The sequence below is a fragment of the Pteropus vampyrus genome, unplaced genomic scaffold (assembly GCF_000151845.1).
Source record: "Pteropus vampyrus isolate Shadow unplaced genomic scaffold, Pvam_2.0 Scaffold23, whole genome shotgun sequence".
Taxonomy (NCBI): Eukaryota; Metazoa; Chordata; class Mammalia; order Chiroptera; family Pteropodidae; genus Pteropus; species Pteropus vampyrus.
The window spans coordinates 9,050,779-9,077,408 of NW_011888804.1; the positions used below are offsets into that span (position 1 = coordinate 9,050,779).

General features: G+C 55.2%; 2 protein-coding genes and 1 long non-coding RNA gene across 10 annotated transcripts; 1 reads left to right on the top strand and 2 right to left on the bottom strand.

Moving 5' to 3' along the window:
- Positions 1–1,732: 1,732 nt before the first annotated feature.
- On the bottom strand, positions 1,733–26,283 carry LOC105289271 (paxillin). Of its 8 annotated transcripts, none has more exons than XM_023528256.1 (12): positions 26,262–26,283; positions 13,394–13,620; positions 12,975–13,090; positions 12,414–12,550; positions 12,101–12,302; positions 11,158–11,293; positions 6,306–6,407; positions 5,873–6,043; positions 5,581–5,754; positions 4,906–4,987; positions 4,636–4,784; positions 1,733–3,816 (listed from the first exon to the last, which is right to left on the bottom strand). In XM_023528256.1, exons 4-12 carry the CDS (start codon positions 12,508–12,510, stop codon positions 3,550–3,552), a joined length of 1,380 nt encoding a protein of 459 aa, XP_023384024.1. In that variant the 5' UTR covers positions 12,511–12,550; positions 12,975–13,090; positions 13,394–13,620; positions 26,262–26,283; the 3' UTR covers positions 1,733–3,549. The 8 variants fall into 8 exon arrangements, with proteins under 8 accessions (XP_023384024.1, XP_023384027.1, XP_023384026.1 ...); XM_023528259.1 differs by lacking the exon at positions 26,262–26,283 and adding an exon at positions 18,736–18,757; XM_023528258.1 differs by lacking the exon at positions 26,262–26,283 and adding an exon at positions 15,090–15,108.
- On the bottom strand, positions 6,414–8,581 carry LOC111736985. Its single transcript, XM_023528260.1, has one exon. It carries the CDS (start codon positions 8,026–8,028, stop codon positions 6,943–6,945), a length of 1,086 nt encoding a protein of 361 aa, XP_023384028.1. The 5' UTR covers positions 8,029–8,581; the 3' UTR covers positions 6,414–6,942.
- LOC111736987 lies at positions 19,079–21,749 on the top strand. Its single transcript, XR_002779316.1, has 2 exons — positions 19,079–21,177; positions 21,382–21,749. It is a non-coding gene; the product is annotated as an uncharacterized LOC111736987 (long non-coding RNA).
- Positions 26,284–26,630: the final 347 nt, after the last annotated feature.

Sequence of the window (26,630 nt, forward strand, 5' to 3'; positions counted from 1 at the left end):
TCCTTGTTCTGCCACTTGCTATGTTATCTTGGGAAGTGGTTTCACCTTGCAGACATTCTGTTTCCCTTTCCTTATCTGTAAATGGGGATAATAATGGTATCCATATTCCAGAGTTGTTATGAGGATTACATGAGATATGTATGAAGACTTAACACAGTTCCTGGAATGCAGAAGGAAGTCACTAAATGTTAGCTTCTTTTATTATATGTTCATTCAACACTTATTTGAACAATTGTGCTATATCAATATTTTTTTATGAATGAGCTCATATCGTAGGGCAGATGGGGTATTTCTTCCTATCTCTACCCTTTATACTTGACCAAGTTAGAAATCTCTGATTTTGTTTTAAGGCCTCCTAGTGCCTCTGATGATGAGCCTGTTTCCAGAACTGCTGGAATCAGTTACTGCTAAGATCCCTTTTCAAAGACAAGGTACTACTGCATGCTCAACTTTGAACTAGGTACTTTGTGCATATGACCGCGTTAATCTTTGCAACGATCCCCTAAGGAGGTAGTTTCATTATTTCCATTTTATCGATGAGAAAATTCATGAAGAGGTTAAATAATATGCCCAAGTCCCTGAGCCAGTAAATGATGGCTTCAGAACTGAAATTTCAAAGCAAGTTCAAAGCCCATGGGCCTCACTATGCTATAGTTCCTTCCAAAACCTGAGACTTTCTTCCCCCTAAATGCACTTTTCCAAGTATATACATATGCACATGGTACCTTTTCAAGGACATCCTGGCTCCGGTAATATAAATATCATCTTTAACTGTAGTACATCAATATAATGGAATACCATGAAACCATTAAAAAATGACTCAGATCTATATTTATTGACATAGGAAAATACTCAGAGTATCCTTGAGTGAAAAAGCAAATTACGAGGAAATGCACCATATCTACTTCTACAAATAAAATAAATCCGACATGGGCTGGAAGAATAAACCCAATTATTATTTTTGGGTGAAGGTTGAAGGTAATTTTCACTTCTGAGCTCACTACGAAATGGGCACGGTTCAGACTAGAATTCAACATGCTGCTTTTGGAGGACCATTCCAAACAACAGGAAAGCTGTGAAAGCTTAAAGAGGAACAAACTGCCCAGGAAGCTCCCCTGGGGCCCAGGACTGGAGTTCAGGTTCTGACAAGAGCAAGGAAGCATGCAAATATGAACATGACCACCAGGGAGCAGTAGAGACCAATCGTCAACGGTAAATCAGCTTCCTCAACTAGGAAGGTTCTACACCCAGTCTTCTGCCAACACGTTGCGGGGGTGGCATTTGGTCAATGCAGGAACACAGGCAGAAGCAGGCCCTGGATTCATATCCTGCCTGCACTCACTCAGAGGTTTGCCTTGTGCATGTTGGTTCTCCTCTCTGAACCTCTTTCCCCATCTGCGAGTGAGTGTAAAGCCACCCACAGGCCTATGCGAGGATGGCCTCAGGGAATCACAGCAGAGGAGGTAGGTCAGGGCCTGACCCAAGCAGGCCCAATAAGGCTGCTCCCCAGCATTCCCCCACCAACAAAGCTCACACAAGGAGCCAGCAGGACCCGTGGCCACAGACCAGTGTCTTCTGGGCCAAGGGTATGCCATTCTCAGGGCTTTTTGCCTCAAATAAGGGAGTGTCAGTGATTTACCCTCAAACTGCACTTGTGAGTCTGGGAGGGTTTGCTCTCCCTTCTGGGACTAAGCTGTTATCTCAGACCACAAATAAAAGGCACTAGCACAGGTCAAAATAATGGCAAACTTTATTGGCATAAATCACAGGAATTGAAATGAGGAAAAGCCAAGTTAAAAGTTTACAGAGAAAGAAATTAAAATCAAATCATCAAATAACCATTGACCCACAGGGTGGACCCCAGAAGCCCCAGTCCTCTAGGAGAGGGGCCTGGGACAGGTCACTGTAAACAGCAATAAGGCCTATGGGTGGAAGTGGAGACGTCAGACCTTCGGAGGGGCCTAGCTGTCCTCCTCAGGCCTGGCTGCTCCCAGCCCTGCCATGAAGGAGGGACTCTCTTCCAAGACCCCAGCTCGCTCAGCCTTTGCTATGAGGCTAATGGAGTGGTCTGGCTCTTCCTTTAGACCCCACCGGGGCCCCTTTCTGCTGACCAGGAACCCCAGGCCTGCCTGCTTCTGTTTCATTCTTGGGGGGAAAAGCTCTGGGGTCTTCCCATGGCTCCGGCAGGATCCTGTCCCTCTGCCCAGGATCCTATCGGGCACCCTTGCAACAACCTGGGCCCTTTGCCCCAGACCTCCAGTTTCCAAGGAGGGCCGGAAATTTGGAGAAGTGATGTGCCCGGTGAAATCAACAAGAAGGTAGAAGGAGCCCCAGAAAAGCACTGAGGAGGCTGAGAATGTTCAATGGGTTCTTTTTGATGCCAAAGAGTTCACAAGGGAGCGGACGCTCCTAATGGCTTGGACAGGAAACAGCACCCCAAAAGTGTACTTTCCCTCCCTCAGGAACAGGATGTATGAGGTTTAGACTTCTAGGCCCAAAAGGGCAAGCTATACCCTTAGGCCAGTTTCGGTTAAGAGTTTGCTGGCCTGGGTAGTAAGGAAAGGGTTTCAAAATACAGCAGTTTATAAAACAGTCCTGGTGAGCCATGAAGTTCAAGGGGAGTTTCAGAGCTGCTCCAAGTTCACCTGCTTATGCTAAGAAAAAATAAAATACAAATTGCTTCCCCTCCCCAAGCCCTCAGTACAAGGCAAACCCCGTGCCACAGCCACTGTCACCTACAGGACCAGTGGCAGTGGAGAGTACAAAAAGGGACATCTTTAAAATCTCTTCAAAATCATCCTGTATAGAGAAGTAAAAGCAACTCAGACGATACGAATTCAAACCTCAGTGTAGAAATTTATCAGTCGGTACAGTGTCCAGGCACGAGGTGAAACGCCCCACCTCACGCCATCCCCGGAGACGGAGGAAGTGAATATAAAATATTATTGCTGAAGAGGCCCGTCTCAGTAGAATCAGAGCAGTCATGGGGGGTGGGGACAGTCACTCAGGCCTGGGGAGACTGGAAGGGCAAGAGGAGCACAAGGAACCTTTCATGGCTCGTGGCCACTGTGACCCTAAGATGGATGGATTTATGCTGGCATTGTCTGGATGAATCAGGTGTCCCCCAATACTCAGGACAAGGATAATTAGGTCAGGGGGGGAATAAGGATTAAAAAAGACCCCATCTGACTCTGCCTGCCCTCTCCCTGGTTCCACTGCTGAATTATGAGTAAGAGATGGCTCCAGTGTGGGGTGCTGGCCTGGCCAGGCGAATTCATGGGGTGGGGCCCTCCAGCCCCCACCTCCAGGAAGGGTGAAGGCTGGCAGCCTGGGGAGAGCTGCAAGAGGAGGGAGGAGGCCCAGAGGCTCTGGCAGGGGGGAAGAAGAGCAGGCAGGACTCTTCGAGGCCCTCCTGCCACCCTGCACAGCGAGGACACGGTTCCAGTTTCAGTCGGGCTTGGCCCTTCACCCCTGGGCGAGGCCTCTGGGTCACAGTAGCAGTTGGGAAGGCTGAGCCAGGGGACAGGGCAGATGAAGGGACGAGGGTGCCTAGCAGAAGAGCTTGAGGAAGCAGTTCTGACAGTAAGGCTTGTCATTCTGCTCCTTGAAGGTGCCCTTGTTGAGCTGCTTGAGGCAAAAGGCACAGACGAAGTGCTCCGGGTGGAACTTCTTGGCCATGGCGGTGATGCAGCGGCCCGTGATGGGCTTCTGACAGCCAGAGCACAGAGAGCCTCGCCGCTCGTGGTAGTGCACCTCACAGTAGGGCTGCCCGTCGTGCTCGAAGAAGCTGCCATTGATGAATGGCGTGAAGCATTCCTGCCAGACGGAGAAAGGGATGAGGTGGAGGGGAGGGGGCTCAGCCTGGAGCAGGGGACAGTAATGGCTATGACGGTCGTGAGGAGTCCCACTTGCTAAGCTTTTCCTATGCGCTAAACGCTGCACTAAACACTACTGAACTCTCTCAGCAGAGGGGGCAACTGAGGCGTGGAAGTTAAATGACTTGCCCAAGGTCATGCAGCTAAGTTGCACAGCCTGGATTCGAACCTAGGTCTGACTCTTGGGTACTTAAGCAGGAGGCTATGACGGCGTGTCCCAAAACCCTGGAGCTGAAAAAAGGGTTCCATGGTCAAACTCTGCATCCTAGAACCCCGTGTGCAGATTCACATGCACACTTAGGTCAAAGTCCCCGAGAAATCCTGCAGAGAACAGTGCCTCCAAAACTTATTTTGTCAGAGGGCCCTTGCTGGATTCCTAATAACATCTGAGGGCCCCCACTACCCTCCAGACTGCAGTCTGGAAACCAATGCCCATTTCCATGGAGGCTGCTGAATGCTTGAATTATCTTGTTTAATTCTCACATGCCCTTCTCCCGGACGTGACCAGCACCAGGGCCACTGCACAGGACCAGGCTGAGGACACACCTGCCTTGTTCTTGGTTTCTCCCAGGCTCAGTGTGAGCCCTGGCCCAGGAAACCCTTGGACCTGACGAGGTGTACCCCTCTCCACCTGTTCACCCCATTAATAACCCAGAATGAGGCCTCCGAGTTGGATCCAGGGAGCAGAGAGAGGGAGGCCCTTCTCTCTCCGATGCCCACTCCCAGTGCCCTCCAGACGTGGGGGCAAAGGGCTCCTTACCCGGCACACGAAGCACTCGGGGTGCCAGAGGGTGTTAAGTGCCGAGATGTAGTTCTCCAGGATGGCCCGGGCGCAGCCACCACACTTGGGCGCAAACATGTCGAAGTAATCCTTCCGGCAGTAGGCCTTGCCATCCTTCTCATGGAACCCTGAGGAGTGGCGTTTGGGAGTAGAGTTAGGGCCTCCAGAGGTGGACTCCCCCGACTCTGACATCAGCAAAGCCCCTGCCTCCCCGACACTCCTGGGGGCTGCGAGTTTGCTGATCAGTACCTTCAGGGCCGAAGAAGGCACCACACTGGGCACAGAAGAAGTGCTCAGGGTGCCATGTCCGGTCGAGGGCTGTCACCACTTTCTGTGAAAGCAAAGTGTGGGGTCAGAGCCAAGGTGCCACCCTACTGGACAGATTCTACAGTTGGCACTCACAGGCAAGGCTGTCCTTCCCGCCCCCACCCCGAGCTCTCAGCCAAAGATGGGGGTCTCTCCTGTGCTCCAAATACCACTGAGAATTCTGATTTATTAAGAGAGGTGACCTGCCAGACACTGTCTCTCTCCTTTAATTCTCACATGTGGTGGAGGTCATAGGTTCTATCGTGACTCCCATTTTATCTGTGAAGAAACTTAGGCTCAGAGAAGCTAGACGTTTCCCTAATGCCACACAGCGGGAGACCGAGGAAGCCGGCGCTCCACGCATCTGCACAGACAGGGCTCCTAACCTCTTGGAGTCTCCACGGAAGGGAATCTGGGGGGCGGGGACTAACATGCACTAGGAGGCTAGCATCAGGCCCAGGTTCATATCCCAGCCCCACTGCTGGTCGGTTGTGTGAGCTCGGGCATGGGATGGGACCCCTCTAAGCCTCAGGTGGCACCGCATGCACCCTCCGAGGGTGATGGCGAGGCTGGAATGAGCCGGCGTGCTGCCGCTGCCCGCTGTGGCCAGGAACTCACGTCCAGGATGGGACCATTGCAGTAGTAGCAGCGCGGGGAGAAGAGGCTGTGGTAGTCCTTTTCACAGTAGGGCTGTCCATCCCGCTCAAAGAAGTTCCGGGACCCAATCTCCTCCTGGCAGTGGGTGCAGACGAAGTGTTCCGGGTGCCACGTCTTCCCCATGGCAGTCACAACCTGAAGAGGGAGGGCGGAATGTGGCCTAAGGCCCTGGCCTGCCATGAGGCGACCTCTCCAACAGAGCGAAGGTCCCCACGCCCTCCTGCCGCCCCCTCCTCTGCTGCACCCCCATCACCTGCCCAGCGATGGGCTTCTTGCAGGCTCCGCAGACCCCTTTGGCAACCGTGGCGACCCCCAGTTTGTTCAGGTCGGACTGCAGGCTCCCCAGCATGCTGTCCAGCTGGCTCCCAGGCTTGGGGGGCCCTCCCGGGGGAGAGCTGCTCCCCGTCTTCCCCTGGGCCATGAACTACGGAGAGAGAGGCCAAGTCAGGACTCCCAGGGCTTGGGGACGGTGTCTCATAGCACCGTGGCACCGGGGGCTTTTCTCCCGCTGGGCAGATGGGCCAATGGAGGCAAGAAGGGCCACCTCCTCCAGGGGCCTCAAGAGCCCAAGCTGGGAATCTGCAGACATCCTCGGTGGTCAGAGGGACTCACGGCACCCCACTGGCCTGACCGAGGTCCAGGAAACACGGCAAGCAGGATGTTGAGCCCCCGGCCTTGGCACTGACCCCTCCCTCGTCCTGCCCTCCGGGACTGCTCTGCCCGCCGTTCGGAGGCCAGTCGGGGGCCCAGCACAGCTCTCCACCCGCGCTTTGTTCCAGGCCCTGGATCTTAGGTAGGGGAGGAAACGAGGGTAAGAAAATTTTTTTAAGTTAAGGAAAAAAAAACACCTTGTTATTGTACCATTTCACAAAAGGGAACTTAGAATGAGATAAGATGCTCCACCCCACTGGCAGTACCAAAACCAGGAAAAAAAGTCTATAGAGAAAAACAACCTGGGACAGGAGAGAGAGGAAAGTGAGCCAACCAAAGGCAGGGGACCCAGGAAGGGGAAGGAACTGGGGCCAGAGAGCAAAGGCTCCCAGGTACTGACTGGGCTGGGGGCCACAGAGGGAGGAACAGGTTTTGGTTTCCCTTCTGGGAATGGCTTCCTCGGATGAAGCCTGGGGCAGGACTGAGGGGCGGTGGGAAGGGTCAGGCAGGAGGAAGCCCCAGAACAGCTGACGTCCTGAGGGTGGGAGCATGGACGTCAGGTTAAGTGAGGGTCCGGGGTCAAGGCGAGCTCTAAGGAAGGACTGTGGGACTGTGGAGGGACAGAGGAAGTACGTATGTGTGCACATGTGCATGTGTGCAAAGTGGGGACAGTCAGGACTCGCGCTGGGGCCCCGGGCCTGCCTGCATTGGGGGGAAGAGCGGGTCCTCCTCGGTCTGGCAGCCCACGGACCTCGAAGTGTAGGGTGCGGTAGAGGGAGAGGTGGGGCCCTGTGCATCCTCTTCTCGTGGCCCTGCCCCAGAACTCTGGACCCCAGGGGAGCCACGGGAGATCACTGAGGGCCCCAGGGTGGAAGGGGTGGGCAGGCTGGGTGGGGGAGAAGAGCTGCTGGCCGAGGCGTCTCTGTGATGCTGGAGCAAAGGGACAGGAGGAGGAGAAGGCAGAACAGAGAAGGTTCTTCTCAGGGGAATGGGAGAGTCAGGAGGGAAGACGACCTGGGGAGAAGGAAGGAAGGAGAGAGATGAAGAGGACGGCAGAGGAAGCAGCAGCTCAGCAAGCAGGGCACAGACAGGTGGCACCCCCAGGCTCCTCTGGGCTTTCCCACTCTGGTACCAAGACTGAGGCCGGCCTCCCAGGGCCACAGGATGCAGGACCCCGGCACACACACCCAATCCCCCCTCTGGCCAGCGCTGGGTAAGAAGTGGGATGCCCTGTCCCTGGCCCAGCCCTGCGCATCTCCCCGCTACCTTCTCTACCAGCTGCCCCCCAGCCCGCCTCCCTCTTGGCTGCACAGTGATGATGACGCCCTCGGTCATCCAGTCCTCGGCAGGGGCGCCCGCCAGCCCCGCTGCCTCCTCCGCCTCTGGCTGGATGCCCAGCCGACCCTGCAGCTCTGCGATGAGCCGCTCCTGGGACGGGGTTCTGCTCAGGGTGGCAGGGTCCAACCGGCGGCGTGGGGAGGGCTCCCGGGACATGGGGTGTGCGTGGCCTGTCTCCCGGCTCCTCCTGATCACAGAGCGGATCTGGGGGGTGGGGGGAGAAGCTGTCACAGTCCCACTCAGGGTTGTGCTGACACTGCTAAGTCCACACTCAGGTGCCCCGGGGAGGGAAGGGCAGAACGAAGACACCAGAGCAGCCTCCCCGTACCCCACGCTCATCTCCAAGTCGGTACTGACCTTGAGCAAGACACTACCTCCAGCGGCCTCAGCTTCTCCACCCTTAAAATGGGGTTGCAGCATTTTCTTGGCTGCCTTACAGATTATGAAAATTCTTTGAGAGAATGTAAGTGGACATTCTTGAAAGGGCAAAAAGGCTTTTCTTTTTTTGATTTGTAATAAAAAAATGCGGTCTTTCCTTTCAAATCTTTTAACCAATTATTTTTTCTTGTTTATGTTATAACCCACCAGTTTGTGGTGGTTCAGCTTTGTTTTCTTCTTGGAAAGGGCATGAAGTTTTAATAAAGCAAGAAGCAAATGATAACAGTAACATCGGCCACAGCGGACCGAGGGCTGTATACTGTGTTCTAAGTATTTTCTAGGTATCGTCTCATTTAATATTCTGGACAATCTTGAGGGCTGGGATGGTCTATTATTATCCCCATTTTAAAGATAAGAAAACCGAGGCTGGTGGAGCACTGCCCAGTCACACAGATAGCAAGCGTTGGAGGCGGGGCTTATATTCAGTTCTACCTGGTCCCAAAGCCCATGCTTTTAACCACTGTAAGTATATTGCCTCAGGATGTCAGGGGAGCTCATTTGAAGGGAAAAGCTTCAAACAAGTAAGAGGCAAGCCGTCACTAAGAGAAATTCCTGAGCCCAGGGAGATTTGCTGGCCGACCCCACAGAGCCCACTGCTGAGTGCCCGTCATCAGGGGCACAGGCCACAGTGCCTCGGGGTTTGCTGGCCAAGCAGACATGCGCAGAGTGAGAGGCTGCATGCTGTTAGCCAGGAGCCGCCCACACTCAGGCCCACTGAGGGCCATGCCCAGCAGCCGTGCGAGCTTGCGCCTGCCTGGCCAGAGGTGGAAATCCTCTCGGTGGCGTTGGGCATGTCCATGACCATGGCACGTGGAAGCTCCAGCTCTTCCCTCTTGGCCTCGGCAGCAGCTTCGGTGTTTCCCTCTGGCCTCCTAGGGGTCTCGGGTCCCTGAGTCAGCCTGACCAGGCTTCCCCTTGTGGGTGTCTCTCTACCTAATTGCTCCTTGTCAGCTGGGGCAGGGCAGCTGCTGTCTGGCCCTGCTGGCTCTGGCTTTGCCTTCTCCTTCCACTGTCCACATTCCTTTGTGAGACTCCAGGTATCTGGGAAGATGGCCTGACGGTCCATGGCCACGAAAGCTGGTTCAGTTACTTCCTGGAAGCCGGGCGCAGCTCCACAGGGAGTCTCAGGTCTGAGCGCCCCCGAAGCCCACGGCCACTCCCACGTGGCAGCTACAGCCTCCTCTGCATACACATGGTTAGCTGATAGCCCTTGGGCATCTCTGGCATCCTGGGGACCTGTGCATCCAGCTCGGGGTAGAGTGTGGCCAGGGGGAGCCCTGGAGAGATCACTTGTGAGGTTTGGCAGGTCCCTCCAAACCCGAGCCTGGCTCTCTGCACCAAATGGTTCCAGAGAACCCTCCACAGAAGGAAACCTTGAGTTGGGGGCATTGGCCTCCATCACCCCAAGGCCAGCCAAATCAAGCCAGCTAGGGACCACAGTGGGTAAAAGGCCCTCTCCATCATCATTATCCTCAACATGGAGAACCTCCGGGGTATGACTGCGGCCTCGAGGGGAGGGTTTAGGGGTGGATGGCAAGAATGCAGAGGGTCCAGGAGGAGGAGGAGGAGGAGAAGGGAGCATGTGGTGTGAGAGTGGAGTTGAGCTGGGCAGCAGCCCCGGGGAGCTCAAGGCCACAGCAGAAGAGCTGGTCTGGAGGAGGAGAAAGACAAAAGGCGGAGAGGAGAGAAATAAGAGAGGTGAGGAAAGCAGCTCACTGCAATGGATGGGCTCAGCCTTAGGGCTCTGAGAGCCACCACCTACACTGACCAGGGTGGCTGCAAAGCTGAAACATGAGGACTTGCCCTTGAAGAAGATCCAGATGCCCAACAAGTTTTTCCTGGGCTCCGTGTCCTTGGCTCCCGTCAAACCCAGGCATCAGAAAGCAGCCACTGAGCCAAGCCCGTGGGGCCACCCCAGTCGGAGCAGGTAGGAGAGAGAAAAAGGCTAAGGTGAAGTGATCATGGGAGACAGGTGACCAGGGAGGTCAGCCCAGGCACCATCAAGGGACAGTCAGCCACAGGCAGCTGCTCCGCCTCTGCAACCTTGGCTTGATTCTTGGCTCAGTCTCTCCTAGACAAATACATAGACAAATACAGCTTCCCTACATCCCCGAGACCTTGCTCTAGGGGCATCAAGACGCTCTCAGAAAGCAACATCGTTCTAAAGGGGGCTAGGGCAGGGCTCCTCAGTCTGATGCCTGGGTCCAACGAACTTGCTCCTGACCTTGGCTACTCAAAACTGCCAGCAGCTTGGCCTCCTCCCCTCCAGGCCCACCCCAATCCCCCGCCATGAAAACTCAGCTGAAGGGAGGTTTGCAGGGACCATCGGGGCCACCAGCGCATGGACCACTCACTCCCCTTCTCAGATTCCCTAAGTTGTGTGCCCAAGGCCGACCTACATGGAAAGGTGCAGTCCGCAGCTCTCGGAGAGCTCGGCCAGTATCGACCCGCATCTTCTCAGTAAAACACCTCAGGCTTGGCTGACCTGGAGGTCCCAGGGGGAGGGGTACCACAGGCAGCACTGGCCCAGTAGCACAGATGGGTTCCGTTTCCCACACACAGAACTGTGGAGACTCAGAGGCCCATGGAGGGAGAGGGGGCAGGATAGGAGGCTGGCAAAAAAAAAAGGCCCTTGGACTCAGAAGCCACAGGCAGAAAGAAAGAGGACGTGTTGAGGACAGCCAGTTGAGGACAGCCAGCGTGGGAGATGGGGCTCCAGGGCAAATGACATCTCAGGCACAGGATCCTAAGTTCCACATGGCCCAGCAGAGAATGTCCTCCCCCACCAGAGCAGCCATCAACACAGGGCCCTTTGTCCCAGCCTCCTGATCCCCCCTCCCGTGCCCCCAGGGTGGCTGGAAGCTGGGAGAACCCAAGAGGAAGGAATGTCCCTGCTGAGCACTTCTGCCTCCACAGGCTGCTGCGAGGCAGCTCAGTCCCCACCGGCCTGGTCTGGCCCTCCCTCCCCTGGGTCCGGGCAAGGCCAGGGTGCTGCAGGGCCCCTGGCTTGGGGCGAGGCACCCAAACCAAGGGTGCTCCTCACACCAAGGTACAGGAGAAGGATGGGGGAAACGGGAGTCAGGGCAGGGGAGAGGAGAGGCCTCCAAGCACCTTAAAATCCGACAGTGAGGCCATCAGCTCGTCCAGCTCCCTGGTGGCAGAGGAGGCCGAGATGCGCGTCTGCTGCTGGCTAGAGGTGACACGCTGAGGGCTGCTCATCTCCCCCTGATTCACAGTGATGGCGGGGCTGCAGGGCAGGCGCAACATCAGCGGGGACCCCAGAGCCCAGCCCCATGCTCCCCCAGGATATCAGCACATCAGCTCCGACACTGTCCTGCCACCCATAAACCCGGGGCACCCATCATGGGGAGGGGGCCGTCATCAGACAAGACAGAGCTCCGAGGTGAGCTGATGAGGGAGAAGCAGAGGGCTGTTCAAATGGCACCTTTCCCAGGAAGATGCCTTTGGCCCTCCAGCCCAAGTTCAAGCTTGCCTGTTAAACAAGCCTGAACACACTGTGTACCCTCCACAGCACTGTATGTGCATGTGCAATTGTTCAACGACATGGTCACACCGAGAGGAGCTAACGTTTAGAAAGCACTTAGCATGGACATTATGTGCTATGAGCCAGAAACCATTCCATGTGCTTTACATGTAAGTCTGGGTCTCACCCCTATTTAGGCAGATGGCCTTATCACCATTATCTCATTCCCCCCTAATCCCATTTTACAGATGGGAAAACTGAGGCTTAAGAGATGACACTTAGTTAAGGGCAGAGCCAAAGTTTGAACCCCATTATGTAGGTCCAAAGCCTGTGCTGACAGCCACTAAGCTACAGGCGCCCTCAGTGTGCAAGATGTCTGTCCTTTCTGATGGATGGTGGCTCACTGAAGATAGGAATGTCTTTGTGACTCGCCACTACTCTCTAGTGCCTGGTGCAGGGCCCGGCAGACAGCAGGGAATGGGTGACATGGGGGCTAAGTGGGCAGACACTGGAGCATGAGTCCTGGCTGGGCATGACCCGTGTGCCTGAGCGAGCCTAGCGGGTACTCACACGGGGCTGGGCACGGAGCTCTCCAGTTCATCCAGGAGACTCTCCACGCTCGGCCGCACGTCCTCCAGACCCCGGCCCCCATTCCGCTTGGGCTTCTCTTTCATCAGGGGCCCAGTTTTGCCTCCCAGCGGGCTGTTATTCTCCGGGATGCCATAGTGAGGACTCAGAGCCCCAGGCAGCAGGGGGCTTGAGTTGGCCTCATCTTGGGAGAGGGAGAGAGAAAGGCTGCTCAAGCCCGAGCCCTCTGGGGACCCAGAGCCAGCGGGTGGGGCTGGGGGTCAGGCAGGCCGCCGCCCCGGGGACCCGGTCCTACCCGCGGGGAAGCCTGGGGAGTTGTGCTGCACAGCATTCAGTTCCAGCAGCAGGCGGTCCAGTTCGGACAGGTTGCTGCCCAGGGAGGAGCTCATCATGGAAGGCGAAGGCTCTGCCGACTTCTGCTTGTTGGGAAAGCTTGGAGAGGCAAAGGGAAAACCACGCTGAGATGCTCTCCAGCTCTGGCGACCCCCAAATTCTCCAGGAGAATAAAGGGAAGGAGACAGCAGTCTCCCCAACAAGAGGATGGAGGATGGGGAAAGGATGTGGTAAAAAGAGGGGAGGAAGGAAGTCTTGCCTCAACTCCTCAACTACAGGGGGTGACGTGACAGCTGCTACATGGAGATGGCAGCAGATGGCAGTGATAAGGCCACCGGGCCAGTCACGAGGCTTCGTGAGCTGGCCAGGAGCCTTGGAGCCGTCTGCCCAATGACCCCCGAGGCGGGATACCCATGGGCAGTGGCCAAGCCTGGTCCCCAGCCTTGGCTGCCTCTGGCCCTGGCTGGCCCCCGGGACTGCCAAGTAGGAGGGGAAAGGGCACAGGCAGGGGCTGAGGCAGTACCTGTAGACGTGCTCTTCCTCACCGACTCGGGGGCATGGAGGGCCGAGGCCGTCCTGGGGGATGGAGGCACTGGACGTTTTGGCACTGGAGCCGTGCGTGGGCGGTGGGGACTGAGGCTGCAGGAAGGACAGTGCTCAGAGCCTCCCCAGGGGGAGGAAAAGGAACAGCCCGAGTCACCCCCAGGAGCCTGCTACTCACAGCCAGTCTCACCAGGGAATTTCCCTGCTCTGGCTGGGGACAGGTGATTAACACTTGGTCACTGCGCCCCTCACGTGGCAGCTGGTGGGGAGAGCGGGACGTTTCCCGGCCCGCCTCCTCTCCCCCTGAGCCCATTCCTTCCCCGGCTTTCCAAGCTGCTGCCACATAAGCTCCTTTAGCCCCAGAGCCCCTGGGAACTTGCACCCCCCATCCCCACGTACCTGCTGGTGAATGAATCGGGAGGCGCCGGGCTGCCACTGGTCTAAGGAGTCAAGGATCGTGCCATTGAGGGCCTCGCTGGATGGGGGTGGTGGAACAGGGGGTGGCACAGTGACCTCCTGGTATGTGTGGTTCCCAGCTGGGTAGGCGTAGGGGGTCTCCTCGGACAAGAACACGGGCCGCGTGGAGATGTGTGAGGTGGTGGACTCCAAGTCCTCCAGCAAGGCGTCTGCAAAGAGCGGGCGTGGCGGGTGAGCAGCAGGGAACCCAGGGACTAACTCCCCGGTGGCAGTGCCCTCCCCGCCTGCACCCGAGAGTAAGGACTTCTGAGTACCTGCCTCGCCCATGGGAAAATGACCAGCCTCGGGTCAGGAAGATCCTGGGCCGGGCCAGCCCAGCACGGGCTAAGAACCAGTTCCGAAGCTGACCTCTTCACCCTGCCCCCAGACTGGAAGTGCTCTGTAGGGTCCTGGGGCTGCTTCTGGGGCTCTCCTACCTCTGGGAGTCAGGCACCTGCGTTCCCTCCAGACAGGGCTGTGGAGCTGGCTGGCTGGGAGTCAGAAATGCCTTCCTGGAACTTGGAGCTCTGACTCCGCAGGGCAAGGCGGAGAGAATGGCGGGAGGGGCCCCACGTCACGGGGAGGGGCCCGGGCACTGCCAGGTCCCACTTAATTTCCAAAAGCTTAAGCTTTCTCGGCCTCCAGATCAGGGGGACTCTGGGGTGGTACCTGTCTTCCTGACCAGGATGAAGCGGAGCCCCAGGCTCCTTCCCAGGCTCCAGGCTACAGGGTGAGGTGTGTGAGGATGGTGCAGTGTTCCCTACCCCCTCGGCCAAGGCGGGGGGCAGGACTGCTCCGTAGGCTGTTTCTGCGGAAGCCTGGCATGCAGCCTGGCCCCAGAGGCTCCAGGGCCCTACTATTGTGCTTTTAACAGCAGCAAGGGAGCAGAATTAGCCCTCAAGTGCAAGCTTCCATTACCTTGGCACTGGGGAGACAACAGCGGGGGCCCCGGATCTCCCCAGTCTCCCGACAAGAGGCAATGGGCAGGGGTAGAAACTGCTGGACTCCTCCCCACTTCATCCCTCCCCTCCTGGGACCCTCACCAGCCTCATAGCCCAGAGAGCCTGGCCCCACATGCCACACCCTCATTCCTGTCATGCTCATGGACTTGCTCACTCTCACCTCCCTGCTAACCTGCCGGGGGCTCAGTCCCTAGCCCTTGGAATAGTCATCATCAGAAAGCAGTTACTGAATTTACTGCCATTTACTAATGACAGGCACAGTGCTGGGCACTTTGCATTCATGGCCTCAATTAATCCTCCTACCCTATGAGATGGAATTCTGATCCTTCCTTTACAGATGGGGAAACAAGCTTTGAGAGGTGGTGGGACTTGCTCTAGATCACAAAGCCAGTGAATTACAGGACAGTCTGACTCTTCAGAAGCCCCAAACCCCAAAAATCTGGCCTGCAAAGGGCTGCTGTGATCCCAAGATGATGCCACATTTAAATGGTACAACTGCCTGAATGATGGGGCCCAAGCTCTGAGGGCAGCCAGTCCGATCTTTCCTTGCAGCCCTGTCCCCAACCCCACCCCTGCTCAGAGGAAATGAGAGTGAAGCAAGGCCCTCACCAGGGCCTTCTTCTGTGGGCTCACACCTTCTCCCAGCTGCCAGTTCCCCCAAGACCAGCAACACCTACCCCCAGCTCCTACCCAGCTGTTCAGAGGGAAAGCTTGTTCCAAGGTCCAGGACCCCGAGCTCCGTGGCCCAGCGCAAGTCCCCTGACTTCTGAGGAAGGTCAGTTCCTACTCCCCCTCCAGGTCCTTTGGAAGAGGTCTGGCTTCCTGTCTTTAGCAAACCGGAACTAGAGGGAGTCAGTATGTGTCTAGGTAACAGCAGAAAAGGAACCAGTGTCCAAAGCCAATCCCAGTGGCCTTTCCATGGCCACACCTCTGCCATGGCTTCATGCAGAGTCCCCATTTCCTCCAGGCCCAGTCCAGCAAGGGCAGGGTCTCTTCTCTATCACGGGCAGAACCAGCTGGGCTCCCTGGAGCAGGCAACAGGTACAACCCCAGAGGGGTAACAGGAGCAGCTGCCATGCTTGAAAACTGGCCACATGCCAGGAGCTTCACCTGTGTCACCTCCCTCACTAGTGAGCACAGATGGTAAAACTGAGGCTCAGAAGCAGAGTCACATCCCCACACTGCCAAAGCTGGCTGAAGTGACACAGCTTGGATCTGAACTTGGGTCTCTTTGGCCCCACTCAGTAGAAGACAGATGGTTAACCTTCCCTGTCAAAACTTCTAACTCAGAGACATCAGTTCCCTCTGTGTCAAACACCCTCCTCCGTCACTCATGACCTGACTAAGTCTAGCTTACTGGTTTAAGGACTAGCTTCTGGTTTATGATTTCAATGGGCCCTTTCAACACGGATACATCTGCTGGTTGAAAAGCACAGTCCTGGAGTACACAGAAAAAAGATTTCAAGTTCTAGAGTCAAGCCAGAGATGAGGTGAAGTCCCAGCCACTCTCTCCATTATCCGCAGCCACACGGAAAATCATTTAGCCTCCCCGAGCCTCAGTTTCCTTGGTCAACTGGGGTGGTTTACTGGGGACAGCAGTTGCTATAGTATATACGGGAAGCTGCGAACATCAGATCTTATTTGCTCTGTGAAATTCAGAAAAAGATCTTCCTCCAAGGAAATCAGGGTAGGATGCAAAGTACTGACTTCTCCTAATTCTTCTATGGGTAGAATCTGGGCAAGACATGAAAAGAGTGACCTTTAAGGAAAAAGCAAAGTAATAAAGTTAACATTCAAAGTAAAACGTGCGTGGATGTCGGGGAGAAGGCACATCGTTCTTCAAACTTCTGAAAGAGAGAGGAACCAAGGCGAGAACACACAGAGCCACAGGGTCTGTGGTGTAGCTTCTTTCTCTCTCCACTCTTACTCTTTATTCTCTGACTGGACAGGGCTTAGTGTCACTGTCCCCCCAAACCCTCCACGAATGCCTCAGGGAAGAGTCAGGAATATAAGAGGCAGCCAAAAAGTACACCTGAGCACCATGGTAGATTCCTACAGGTGCAAAAGCCTGCTGCCTCCCCAAAGGCTGCATGGTGATTACAGGCCAAAGTTTCCTTGCAAAGTCAGCAAACTCCTCTGCTTGAGTAAACACAGGTGGCAGAGGGAGGACTGCACAGTAGAGTCCACTTGCAGGCAGTGACCTATGGGGAAGGGTCCCCCAGTTTTCAATTACAGCCTCTGCCTGGCACCCAGCTCTAAATACCCTAGGGGCAGGCTCAGAGATTTCTTCTACTCACACCCCAAAGGTGTCAGAGAATATCGGGCCCACTGGAACACAGAAGCAGTCTCGAAAGCAGTCAAGGCTCGCTCATTCAGGCTAAGGAAGGTCTAAAACTTCTTCAGCATCTCTTCAGACCTGAGACCCTCCAGACAAGTCAGAGCCACCAAGACCGCCCCAGTCACGCTGTAGAAGGAAGAAGCTCTCCCTGGGGCTTCCAAGCCAACGTGTGTGTGGAGGAAGGGGTGTTCCTCTCCAAACTGGGGGCGAAGGGACGGGGAGAGGGGGCGCTGACTGCGAAGTCTCCAGCCCACCACAGGCAAGTAACAGCCACTCAGCTACACCGTGGCAATGAAGGGGTGTGGACCTTCCGCAGGTTCCCGCCAGAGGGCGCCATTGGCCCGCCAGCTCCCTGCCGTGGGGAGTAACCGAAGGCAACCTCGCGCAATCACGGAATTTCGGGCCGGGGAAGACCGGGAGCCCCCAGCCACGGACACACTGGGTAAGTTTCAGTGCCAGGAAGCTCGACTGAGCTGGAGAAACAGAGCAGACTACGAGGAGGAGCATGAGGCGGCCTAGGTAAAGTCTCTGGCCCGTGTCTATCACTATCATTTGAAGAGGTGACCCAAGAGTGACACAGCCCGTGGAGTTCCGGAGACCCACAAGACGCACGCCCTGGCTGCCAGAGGATGCACGCTCCCTCCGCAGACGCACCACGGGTGAAAGCCTGGTCCCCACCCCACAGCCGTGCCTGGTCGCTCAGAGCAGCAGAGGGTTTGGGCCGGGAGACTCCCCCCATCCCCACGGGCAGGCGGCTAGACTGGCACGGCGCACCGGGGCCAGGCAGAGACGAGGCGGCCTTCCCCAGGCCCCAGCCACCGAACATGAGGACCAGGTGGGAGCCAACGGGTCTGCAGCCCCGAGAAGGTTAAGACACAGGAGTCACTCCCCCTGGAAGGAGGGGCCGGAGGGCCGAGGGGCCGGTCTGCCCGCATTCCAGGGCCAATGCAGCAGCTGCGCCCAACCAGCCCTGGGGCACAGGATTGAGAAGAAAGCACCATGCTCCCAAGGCAGAGAGGATGGCCCCAAGACTGTGGCCCTGGGGACCTAGGCTGACCCACTGACACATGGCACCCAGTGAGTTAAAGAGAATCAATGAACCCTTTCCACCTCCACCCCCAACTAGACTATAAAAACAAGTCAGGGCTCTTTCATAAGACTGGCTTCCTCCTTCTGCCCAAGCCCCAGCCACTTCTCAGTATGATAAAGACTGTCAAGACCAGAGGCCTAGAGCTGCACAGACGCCAAGAGAGATAAAGGCCCATCCAGGATCCCTCAAGTGTGCTGGGAGGGTATGAGGGACGGGTAGACCCAGGGACATTCTTTCCTCTGAGCACACTAGCTGTGAGAACTGGCACAGGGGGATTCTGAGTCACAACAGATTCTGCTCAGTGGTTCGGTGTGTCACACACACAAACACACACACACACACACACACACACACACAGGCTGCTGGACAGCTCTTGTGCCTTGGTTTCCTTGTCTGTCAGATGGGAATCCCACTCCCTTACTCACAGGAATAAAGATTACATGAGAAATGGATATACAGTGCTTGCTTAGCAAGTCCCTGGAATAGAGCACATGCTCAGTACGGGGGAGTCACTAAGCGAATGGGGGCTCCATCCCAGAGAGGTGGTTAGCCCTGGAAGGGAAAGAGAAAGCACCTCCTCATCCTATCCCACTCCTGGGGGCAAAGGATGCTGCAATCCTGGACCAGCAGTTAGGGGCACCATTCTGGGAAAAACAAAGTTGCCCTGGAGAAGCCTTCTCCAGTCTCTATCAATGAGGAAATGTAAATCATTGAGTCCCAGAGTGCACACTGCTGTACCCGCCCCAGTGCTGGGCCCCTCACCGTTCCTCAATTCGACAGCCCCAGGCAGAACCAGAAGAGATGGGGTCCTGTGGCCATCAGGAAGGTTCCACCTCCACAGGCCTAGGAGAGGCCCACAGTAAGAGCAAGATATTTTCAAGACCTGGTCACCCACCTTCTTTCTGCAAGCCAGTTTTACTCAGCTCTCGTCACCCCAAACGGGGTGGCACAGTTTCCTTAGGAGCTGACGAGTAGAAGGAAGGAGCAGCAAAGATCTCCCTGAGAGCTCTAGGGCAGGCAACAAGGGGCTGCCAGAGCACAGGGCCTTCCCAGCAGCCCAGGGCCAGCTGTCCATCCCTATCAGTTAATAGGAGACCCTGGCTTTCAGAGACTGCACCAAGTCCAGCGAGTCCCTTCCCCCCGGGCCCTGGAGAGGCCCAGCCTTAATGGCCTATCTATCCTGCTGGACTCAGAACTCTGGGCAAAGGTTCACCCTACCCTCCACCCCCGTTGAGCACCTGCTGGGCCTTGGTGGCCTCTGAGTGTCAGAGGAGAAGCTACCCAGTCTCCTTATGGCTGCCTGAGCTCAGGGACATAAGCAGTGAGCGGGCCTGGGCCCTTCCCAAGAAAGGAGCTACGTAAACAGCAGGACCAGCGCCTGCGGATGGTCTCATCTCAGCCCCTTTGCTGAAACTCTTCCAGATTAGGAAGGAGAGCAGAAAGGAAAGGCGGGTCTCCCCCTCCCCCAGCCTTGAGCTCATGAGCAGTTAGAGCAGAGGTAATCTAATCCGCAGCAGTGGGGGTACTTTTGCTCGGTGAGTAACTCCCCAGGAATGGGGAGCTGGGTATATTTATCCTGATAACTGTCCTGGAAGGAAAGGCAGAACTGTGACCAGTAAGGGCTGATCCACAATTAGGCCAGATCTGCTCTGCCCCCACCCAGCCCGGGGACCTGGGGCCCGGACACTGACTAGGAAGTCAATCTCCTAGAGGGGCCTTCCCTGCCAATTTGGGTTCTTGTCAACTGACTGTCTCCTCTCCAAGAACTCAGCTCTAGAGAGCAGGGACCTTGTCTTGCTAGATGCCATGTCCCCAGCAGCTACAATGAATGGCTGATTAACAGAGGGCCTGTATAGAGAAGGAAGATGGGGAAGGAGCAGTGGGCAGACAGAACGGCCAGTCTGAGCGGCAGCCAGGAGGCTGTGATTCCAGGCCCAGCACGCTGGGTGCCTGTCAATGGGCTGTACCACCTTTCTGGGCTGTCTTCTCTATCTACAGAGTGGGCAGAACCCAATTTATACCCATTTCTGGTAGCAAGCTCTGAGGAGAGAATTTCAGGTGAGATTTATAAGCACCCTTAACCTCTTCAGAGTTTGTCTAAATCCAAGATACTGCTATTATATGAATCCCAGACAGGAACTGCTTTCCCTAAGGGGCTGGATGAGAACCGATCAATACTGTAGTGTCACTTAAATATTTAATAACCGTGCCTGGAGGTTATGAAGATTCAGCCACCATTCTCCTTGGCTGACTCATGCCTCACTCAACAGGAACTGCCATTCTACTCTCACGGCCCTGAAGGAAGTGTGGGCTGGGGGTGACACACAGGAAGCCAGGGGAGAGGCCGAGTCTTCCAATCTGCTGCCGGGAGAGGCGGGAGGTGGCCTGTTCCTTCCCTGGGCTTCCCGCAGGCTGTGGGAGGGTGGTTTCCTGTCTGCTGAGGAGCCCTTCGTTACAGGGCTGACACAAAGTCAGTGTGCCGGCAGGTTCGCTTTATTGGGTGCCTGGCTTGCGCCCAAGGTCACTGAGCACAAGTAACCAGAGACTTGAGAGAATGAAGGTGGAAAGGCAACTCCAGAGGTCACCCTGAATGCCAGGCAGAAGCCCAACTGTGCCAGGCCCCATCTGGACCAGGTACTCGCCAGGGCCCCACCGATCAGGCATTCCCCATCTGATGGGGCTCCAGGAGGATAAGCCAAAGCAAGTGGAAGGAGACACCCAGGTTTATTCCCCACACCTCCGACCCACCCCCTTCACCCCGCCAGGCACAGGAGCAGGTCCAGGCTGGCCAGACAGCTGAGCGTCTTTTCTACTGTAAATAACTCATCTCCGAGGTCTAGGATCAGCAGGCTCCGCCCTTCCCCTGTGGACGCATTTCATTGGTCACACTTCATCCACCTCTTCAGGTCACCCAGAGACTCCAGACTTTTTAAGGTCAAGTCTAGGGCCCATCTCCAGGCCTATCCCACAGTTCCTTCAATGGGTAAATCATGGGTTTACATACAAAAAGACAGACGGCCTGGAACTCAGGAGACTCCTGTGCTGGAAATTTTCTCGACACTTACAAATCCACCCAATCCATTTCTGCAATTTGGGCTCCGGGAGGCAGGGCGGCTCCTTGGGCCTCTCACCCCTGCTAATCACCAACAGAGGTTAGGAGGGGCTCAGAAGTGAGTCATCCGCCCTACAGAGACCCAAACAGAAAGTTCAAAAGTTTGTCTGTTCCAGGAATGAGCTGTCTTTTCATAATGTTTGTGAATTTTGCAGTACTAGTTACCCATTCTTTGCCAGTCAGGTTCTGACCAATGAACACAGCAACTAGGTGGCCACAGAACAGGTCAGTGCTTCCTGGTCTCAGGCGGCTGGGTCATTTCCCTAATTCAGCTCTCTCTTGCCTGCCTTTCCTAGTTCTCCAAGAGTACCCATAATAGCTCCTAGAGCACCGTTTCTAGCTCTCGCATTTCCCTGGTCACCATGCTGCATTAATTCTTCCTTCACAGGGCCTCTCTCCATTACTTTCCTCCCTTTCTTTTCATCACAGGCAGCCAACAACTTGGACGGGCATCCAAATCCACGCTCAGCCCCTTCTCGAACTCACCTGCAGCATCCTGCTCTGGGTTCTCCCGACTCCAACCCTCTAAGCAGACACCAGCAGCTTGATGTCTTGGAAGCTCACCTTTTTTGAGTGTGTCCATGTCACTTTTGCCTCTCTCACTAGACTCCAAACCCTCTGCAGACAGGGACCTCCTCTCCCCTTGCCAGATCCCCAGAACGAACACCCTCGTGGCCTCTCCTACAGTGACTGGATATGAACCGAAAAAGGAAGAGTCATAATACTTGGCCTCTGACAGCTCTCATAAGATCAGAAACCCTGGGGTTGGCATTCCGGTCTTGAGCTTCTCAGAATATGGCCCCAGACTAGCCCTTACTTCTTCCCCACCCCCACCCCCTCACTGAAACCTGACTTTCCAACTAAATTGGGCCCCTTCCTCCCTTTCCTAGCTGTGTGCCTTTATCTGTAATACTGAATGTACCCCCTCCCCAATTTTCTGCTGGGATAGTCATACCCCCAGGGGACAGAAGGAGGCTAAAGGCACAGAAACGACCTCAGGGTAAACCCAGAATACCTTCTGAGGATCAGATTTACTCAGGAGCAAGTAATTTAAACCATTGCCTTAAATTAAAACAAGCAAAATATGGAGTCAAATGCAAAATGCAAATGATTGTAAGATAAGGAGTCAGGCTTAGAGACATTTTGCACATGCACTTGGGGATATTGGTGAACAATTTTAAGCAGCACCACAAAGCCACCACTGTCCCCACATAAAGCCACCCCTGTCCATACCACAGATTTGGCTGCTCTGGTGGTGTTGGGAGCTGGGACAGTAATTTAGCTGTATGCCCTGACACTCCAGCCAGCATGGCTGTGAGGCAGAGTAGAAAGAACAGGCCTCCAGGCAGTAAGGCAGGTGGGTTCAAGTCCACCACTCACTAGCCTGGGTGGCAATTTACTGGACCATTCTGGGCTTTAGTTACTCAGACACTTCATAGAGCGCACAGTGAGTAATCAATGAAAAAGTGTGCAAATGCCACCATGACGGCTGGGGAGAGCCTCCTCTACCCTCCCACTGCGACACAGAGGAGACACTGGGTAAATAAATCCACATCACTGATTTTCATCTCCCTTAAGCACAGGACGGGGAGGGGGTGGAGCCAGGGACTGCAGCCAGGAATCTTGGAAGCTGTGACAGGCCTGTCACTAACTCAGGCCTCCTTGCTGAGAAAACCACTGACCTCACCCATCCCTGCCTCGGGTTCATTCCAATCCTCCTCAGAGAACATGAGCTGAGCCCAGAAGCCTCCAACTCATTCCCTAGCAAGGACAGAGGCAAGAGACAGAAATGTCAAGGCTCCAGGGTCCCCCCACCCCCACCCAGCTCTACTGCCTGCTAGGAAGTCGCAGATGTCTGAGAGCCCTGTAGCTTTGAACCTGGAACTCAGACAATAGAAGGAGCTACCCAAACTCCACGGAAGCTCTCAGCCTCTGACCTCCTAGAGGAGCAAGCCCAGGAGAGAGCAGCCTCTGCTCCTGCCACTGAGGCTCCGAGCCCAGCACAGTGCTAGGAAGGGACCCAAAGACAGAGCTGCATGGCCAGAAAGCTCAGACAAGGAGAAGGAAGAATGAAATAATCCTTCCTGAGCATCTACTAGGATCCTCGCCTCACACCCCCATTTCACAGATAAGGACAAAGAGGCTCAGGGATGTCCAATGAATGCACTCTGCAGGCAGGCGGAGTCCCCCAGGAGGACAGCTCTGCCTGGCTGCAGAGCTCGTCTATGTTCTCTCCATGACACCCCACAGGGAGAGGCTGTCAGCAGCCCTGCCTCATTCTGCCTGTCACCACTCTCCAGTTTCCAAAGCACAAGTCCTGGGAGTTACTAGACAATACAAAAAGGCTGGCCGCTGGGGTGCTGTTCCACTATGGCCACAGGGGCCCTTGTTCTTCTCTCTTCTCTTTCCCCCTTCCCTCTCTTCTTCACCCTCGGCCCAAGTCAGGGTCCTGACACACTGATGAGCCCCTGGTGGTGGCACGTGGAGCTCAAGAATTCAGAGAAGGCTATACTTGGTTGCTGGATGGCAGGCTTGCATGAGTGTTTCCCTCCTGTGCCATGCAGCCAGCGGCCTCACCTGAGCAGCATGATGCAAGACAGGGCTGCGTCAGGCACTGACCTCTACCCTCGCTTACTGCCAAGCAGCCTTCTTATCTGGATGAGGGAGGAGCCTGGGCACAGACAGACCAGTGGCTCTTTGGTGTCCTCGAAACAAGCAGAGGAGGCAAGAGAATCATCAGGAGATAGACAGGCAGTCAGGGCTCCACTGAAAAAACTAAACAGCCTACGGACAAAGAAAATCTGAGGCCTGATGTGCGATCAATCAGCTGTGAGGTATGCCGCCACCCGTCCTTGGCTAACAATCATAAAGTCTTGACATTTGCAACTCATTTGCTTTTAATTTTAGAAAACAGATTGAAGCAGGTTCAAGATTACCCCATGACCATCGGCCCCACTCATGTGTGTTCCACTATGCTTTCTTGAGTGAGAAAAGGAGCTAGGAAGTGCACAGAAGCCCAGATGTGCCCTCAAGAAGGATGGGCAGTACATGATCCTTACCTACCACAAGTGTCATCCGTAGGGTATGTCACTGTGGAACACGAGTTGGAACCACTACCTGAGACAGTCAAGAGCTCTGAGAAGGTGGAGCAGATGGGAGAGGGAAGAGCCGAGGCCAGCTGCCCTCTGCCCCGGGCGGCCCTCAGTGACACTTTCACTTCCCTGGAGGCATCTATGCCACCCAGCCCTGACCTCGGTCTCACAGGTTTTGAAAGCCCTCTGCTCAGTTTTGGGTAAGACAAAGTTCTTGCACCACTTGAAAGTAGATGTCACGAGTGACTGTCAACACCTCCTGAGTAAGGGGATGGTCTAGGGAGGGCCGGTCATATACAGAGGAGCCCCAAGTCTTGTCTCAGTCCCTTGCAAGCTTCCCATGCTCGTTCCCCATGATGGCAGGCAGCGGGCATGGTCTGACCAGAGGCCCTGATTGGATGGGGTCGTTGATCTACACAGGAGGGATGCTCCAGCCACTGTCCTGAGGACACACATTTCTCTACAAGCCTAGATCCTTGCTGACTCTCCTCACAGGGAAATCAGCCTCTTCCTGGACAGGGAGGGAGCAGATGGAGTTCCACAGTCCTCATGGCCTCGGCTAACCAGAGTCATACTGGGAAACCACAAGAAAAAAAAGGAGGGAAAAGACAGACTTTCCTGAAACAAAAAGCATCTTCTGAGACCTCTGGGCTGTCGGTCTCATTGGCAGGGCTCATGTGGAGGGACATCAAGGAAGAGGACAGGATGGGAAGAGAACTAAAATAAGACCCTGAAGTCTACCTGCAAGAAGCCCACCAACCCCAGGGCTGAGGCAGAGAGCCAAGCAGATGGCAAGCCTCCTGGAAGAACGGAACCAATGGTCTGTGGCCCGGGGCTCATGCATTAGAGAGAGTCCCCGGGCTCCGGCTTGGCTTGGCTTGCCTTGATGTGGCGTGGTGTGGCTGGCGTCCCTCTGCCATGCCCAGCTGGTTACACCAGGAGACTGATGAGACTACCTCAGCCCTGATTTGGATTTTATTAGAGGAGACACTCTGGGGCTCTGGGCATCCCCCCGGCAGAGCCAGGACATATGGCAAGAGCAGTCCTCAGCTATAATGCTGAAATCATCTCACAGGAAGTCCCTGATGTGCACACATGGAGAGTATTCCAAAAGTCTGTTTGGAAGTTGGACTTTGAACAGTACCATGGGGACTGTCTTCTAATAGAAGCAGAGCTCTGACGGGGGGATTTGGGTGACTTCCACTGGACGCCAGGTTCTGCAGAGTTTGCAGGGAATACTTTCTCACTCTGAGGGGCCAAGGAGGAGGGCCATCGGGGCGGGGGGTGGAGGGGGTGGGCAGGCCAGTATAAGTCAGCAGCATTGAACCCCATCACTCTGCACTCACAGAATCCGCTTTGTGCCTGGCGTTATGCTGGGCACCAGGGGGTAAAATTGTCCTGGATGCTTCTGGTCTAAACTTCCCAAGGATAGACGGGACAAGAAATCCTGTGCTTCGGTCTCCAACAACTGTACAGAAAATCGGGGAGCCTCGTGGTTAACTTGGCAACCTCTGACCTGAACAAACCTGCCAGTTGGGGCTGCTGCCTCTCCTGTCCGTCTCTACATCCAAACAGGAAGTGGTCACCAAGGAAGTCAAAAAGCTAATCAAGCATCACCCGTTACTGCCCTCTCTGACACCATTTCTTTCTCCTTTTTAAAAGGAGGCAGCAGGACCGGGGGAAGAAGGGGTTAAAGGAGGCAACAGAGAACATAACAGAGGTCACCAGTCCGAGGCCTGCAGGCTGAACCCTATGCTCTTCCTTTCTGTGCCCCAAACTGCGATGTCCTCCTCTGTGGGCATAGTCCCTTGGGATGGGTTGCCTGCAAGCAAAAGGGGGTGCCTGGCTCCACTCCGCTGTCTTACCCCACACCTAGGTGAGGTAGGAGCTGGGATGAGAGGAATCAAATCTCATTGACTATGAACAATGACTCCCGTTTCCAACTAAGAGGGACAAATTTCAAAATGCAGGCACAATGAACAGCCACAGCACTATCTCCTAGTGTCCAGATCCTCCCACGGGCCGTACCACCCTTAGAGCCAAGGGCAGCTCAGTGTGGAGTGGCAGAGTGCAGGAAGTACTAGCAGTCGCTAGGGGCGCCCCCGGGACCTGGTGGCTGAGCCCAGACTGCTCAGACCCAGACCGCTCAGGCCTGTGAGCTTGAATGGCCTAGTGCACATTTTATTCTTTCTTCTGCCCGATTCTACAGTTCCTTACCTTCCCATGCCTACCAATGTTTTTGGTGAAACAGGAATTGTACATGGCTAAGGAGTGGCCCAGACATATCTACAAAGATCTCTTTCGGCAATGACCTCTGATTCTTCTCCTTCCAGAGGGGATCCTAGAGGCAGCAGGACTGGGGAAGGGGGGTCAAGGGAGGCAAGAGAGAACATAACAGAGGTCACTGGTCCAAGGCCTGCAGGTTGAACCGTATCCCCCACATGTGCTTTTTTAGAAATCTGAGTTAGGTTTCTAAAGAAATCAAGAGACTGCACATGAAAGCCAGGATTTCTGGCTTCCCAAGAGCAGTCAGAAGAGCTAGTAACACTGGTCTACTCCGCTGCAGGGTAACTGCTGGCTATAGCC

Coding starts and splice junctions, on each gene's coding strand:
- LOC111736985 (XM_023528260.1), bottom strand. CDS start 8,028: ATGCTGCAACCCCATTTTAAGGGTGGAGAAGCTGAGGCCGCTGGAGGT.
- LOC105289271 (XM_023528255.1), bottom strand. CDS start 15,370: ATGGGGACTCTGCATGAAGCCATGGCAGAGGTGTGGCCATGGAAAGGC. Junction 13,621..15,102: donor CTTTCCCTCTGAACAGCTGG/GTAGGAGCTGGG, acceptor CGCTCTTTGCAG/ACGCCTTGCTGGAGGACTTG. Junction 11,294..12,100: donor AGCTCCGTGCCCAGCCCCGT/GTGAGTACCCGC, acceptor CCTGCCCTGCAG/CCCCGCCATCACTGTGAATC.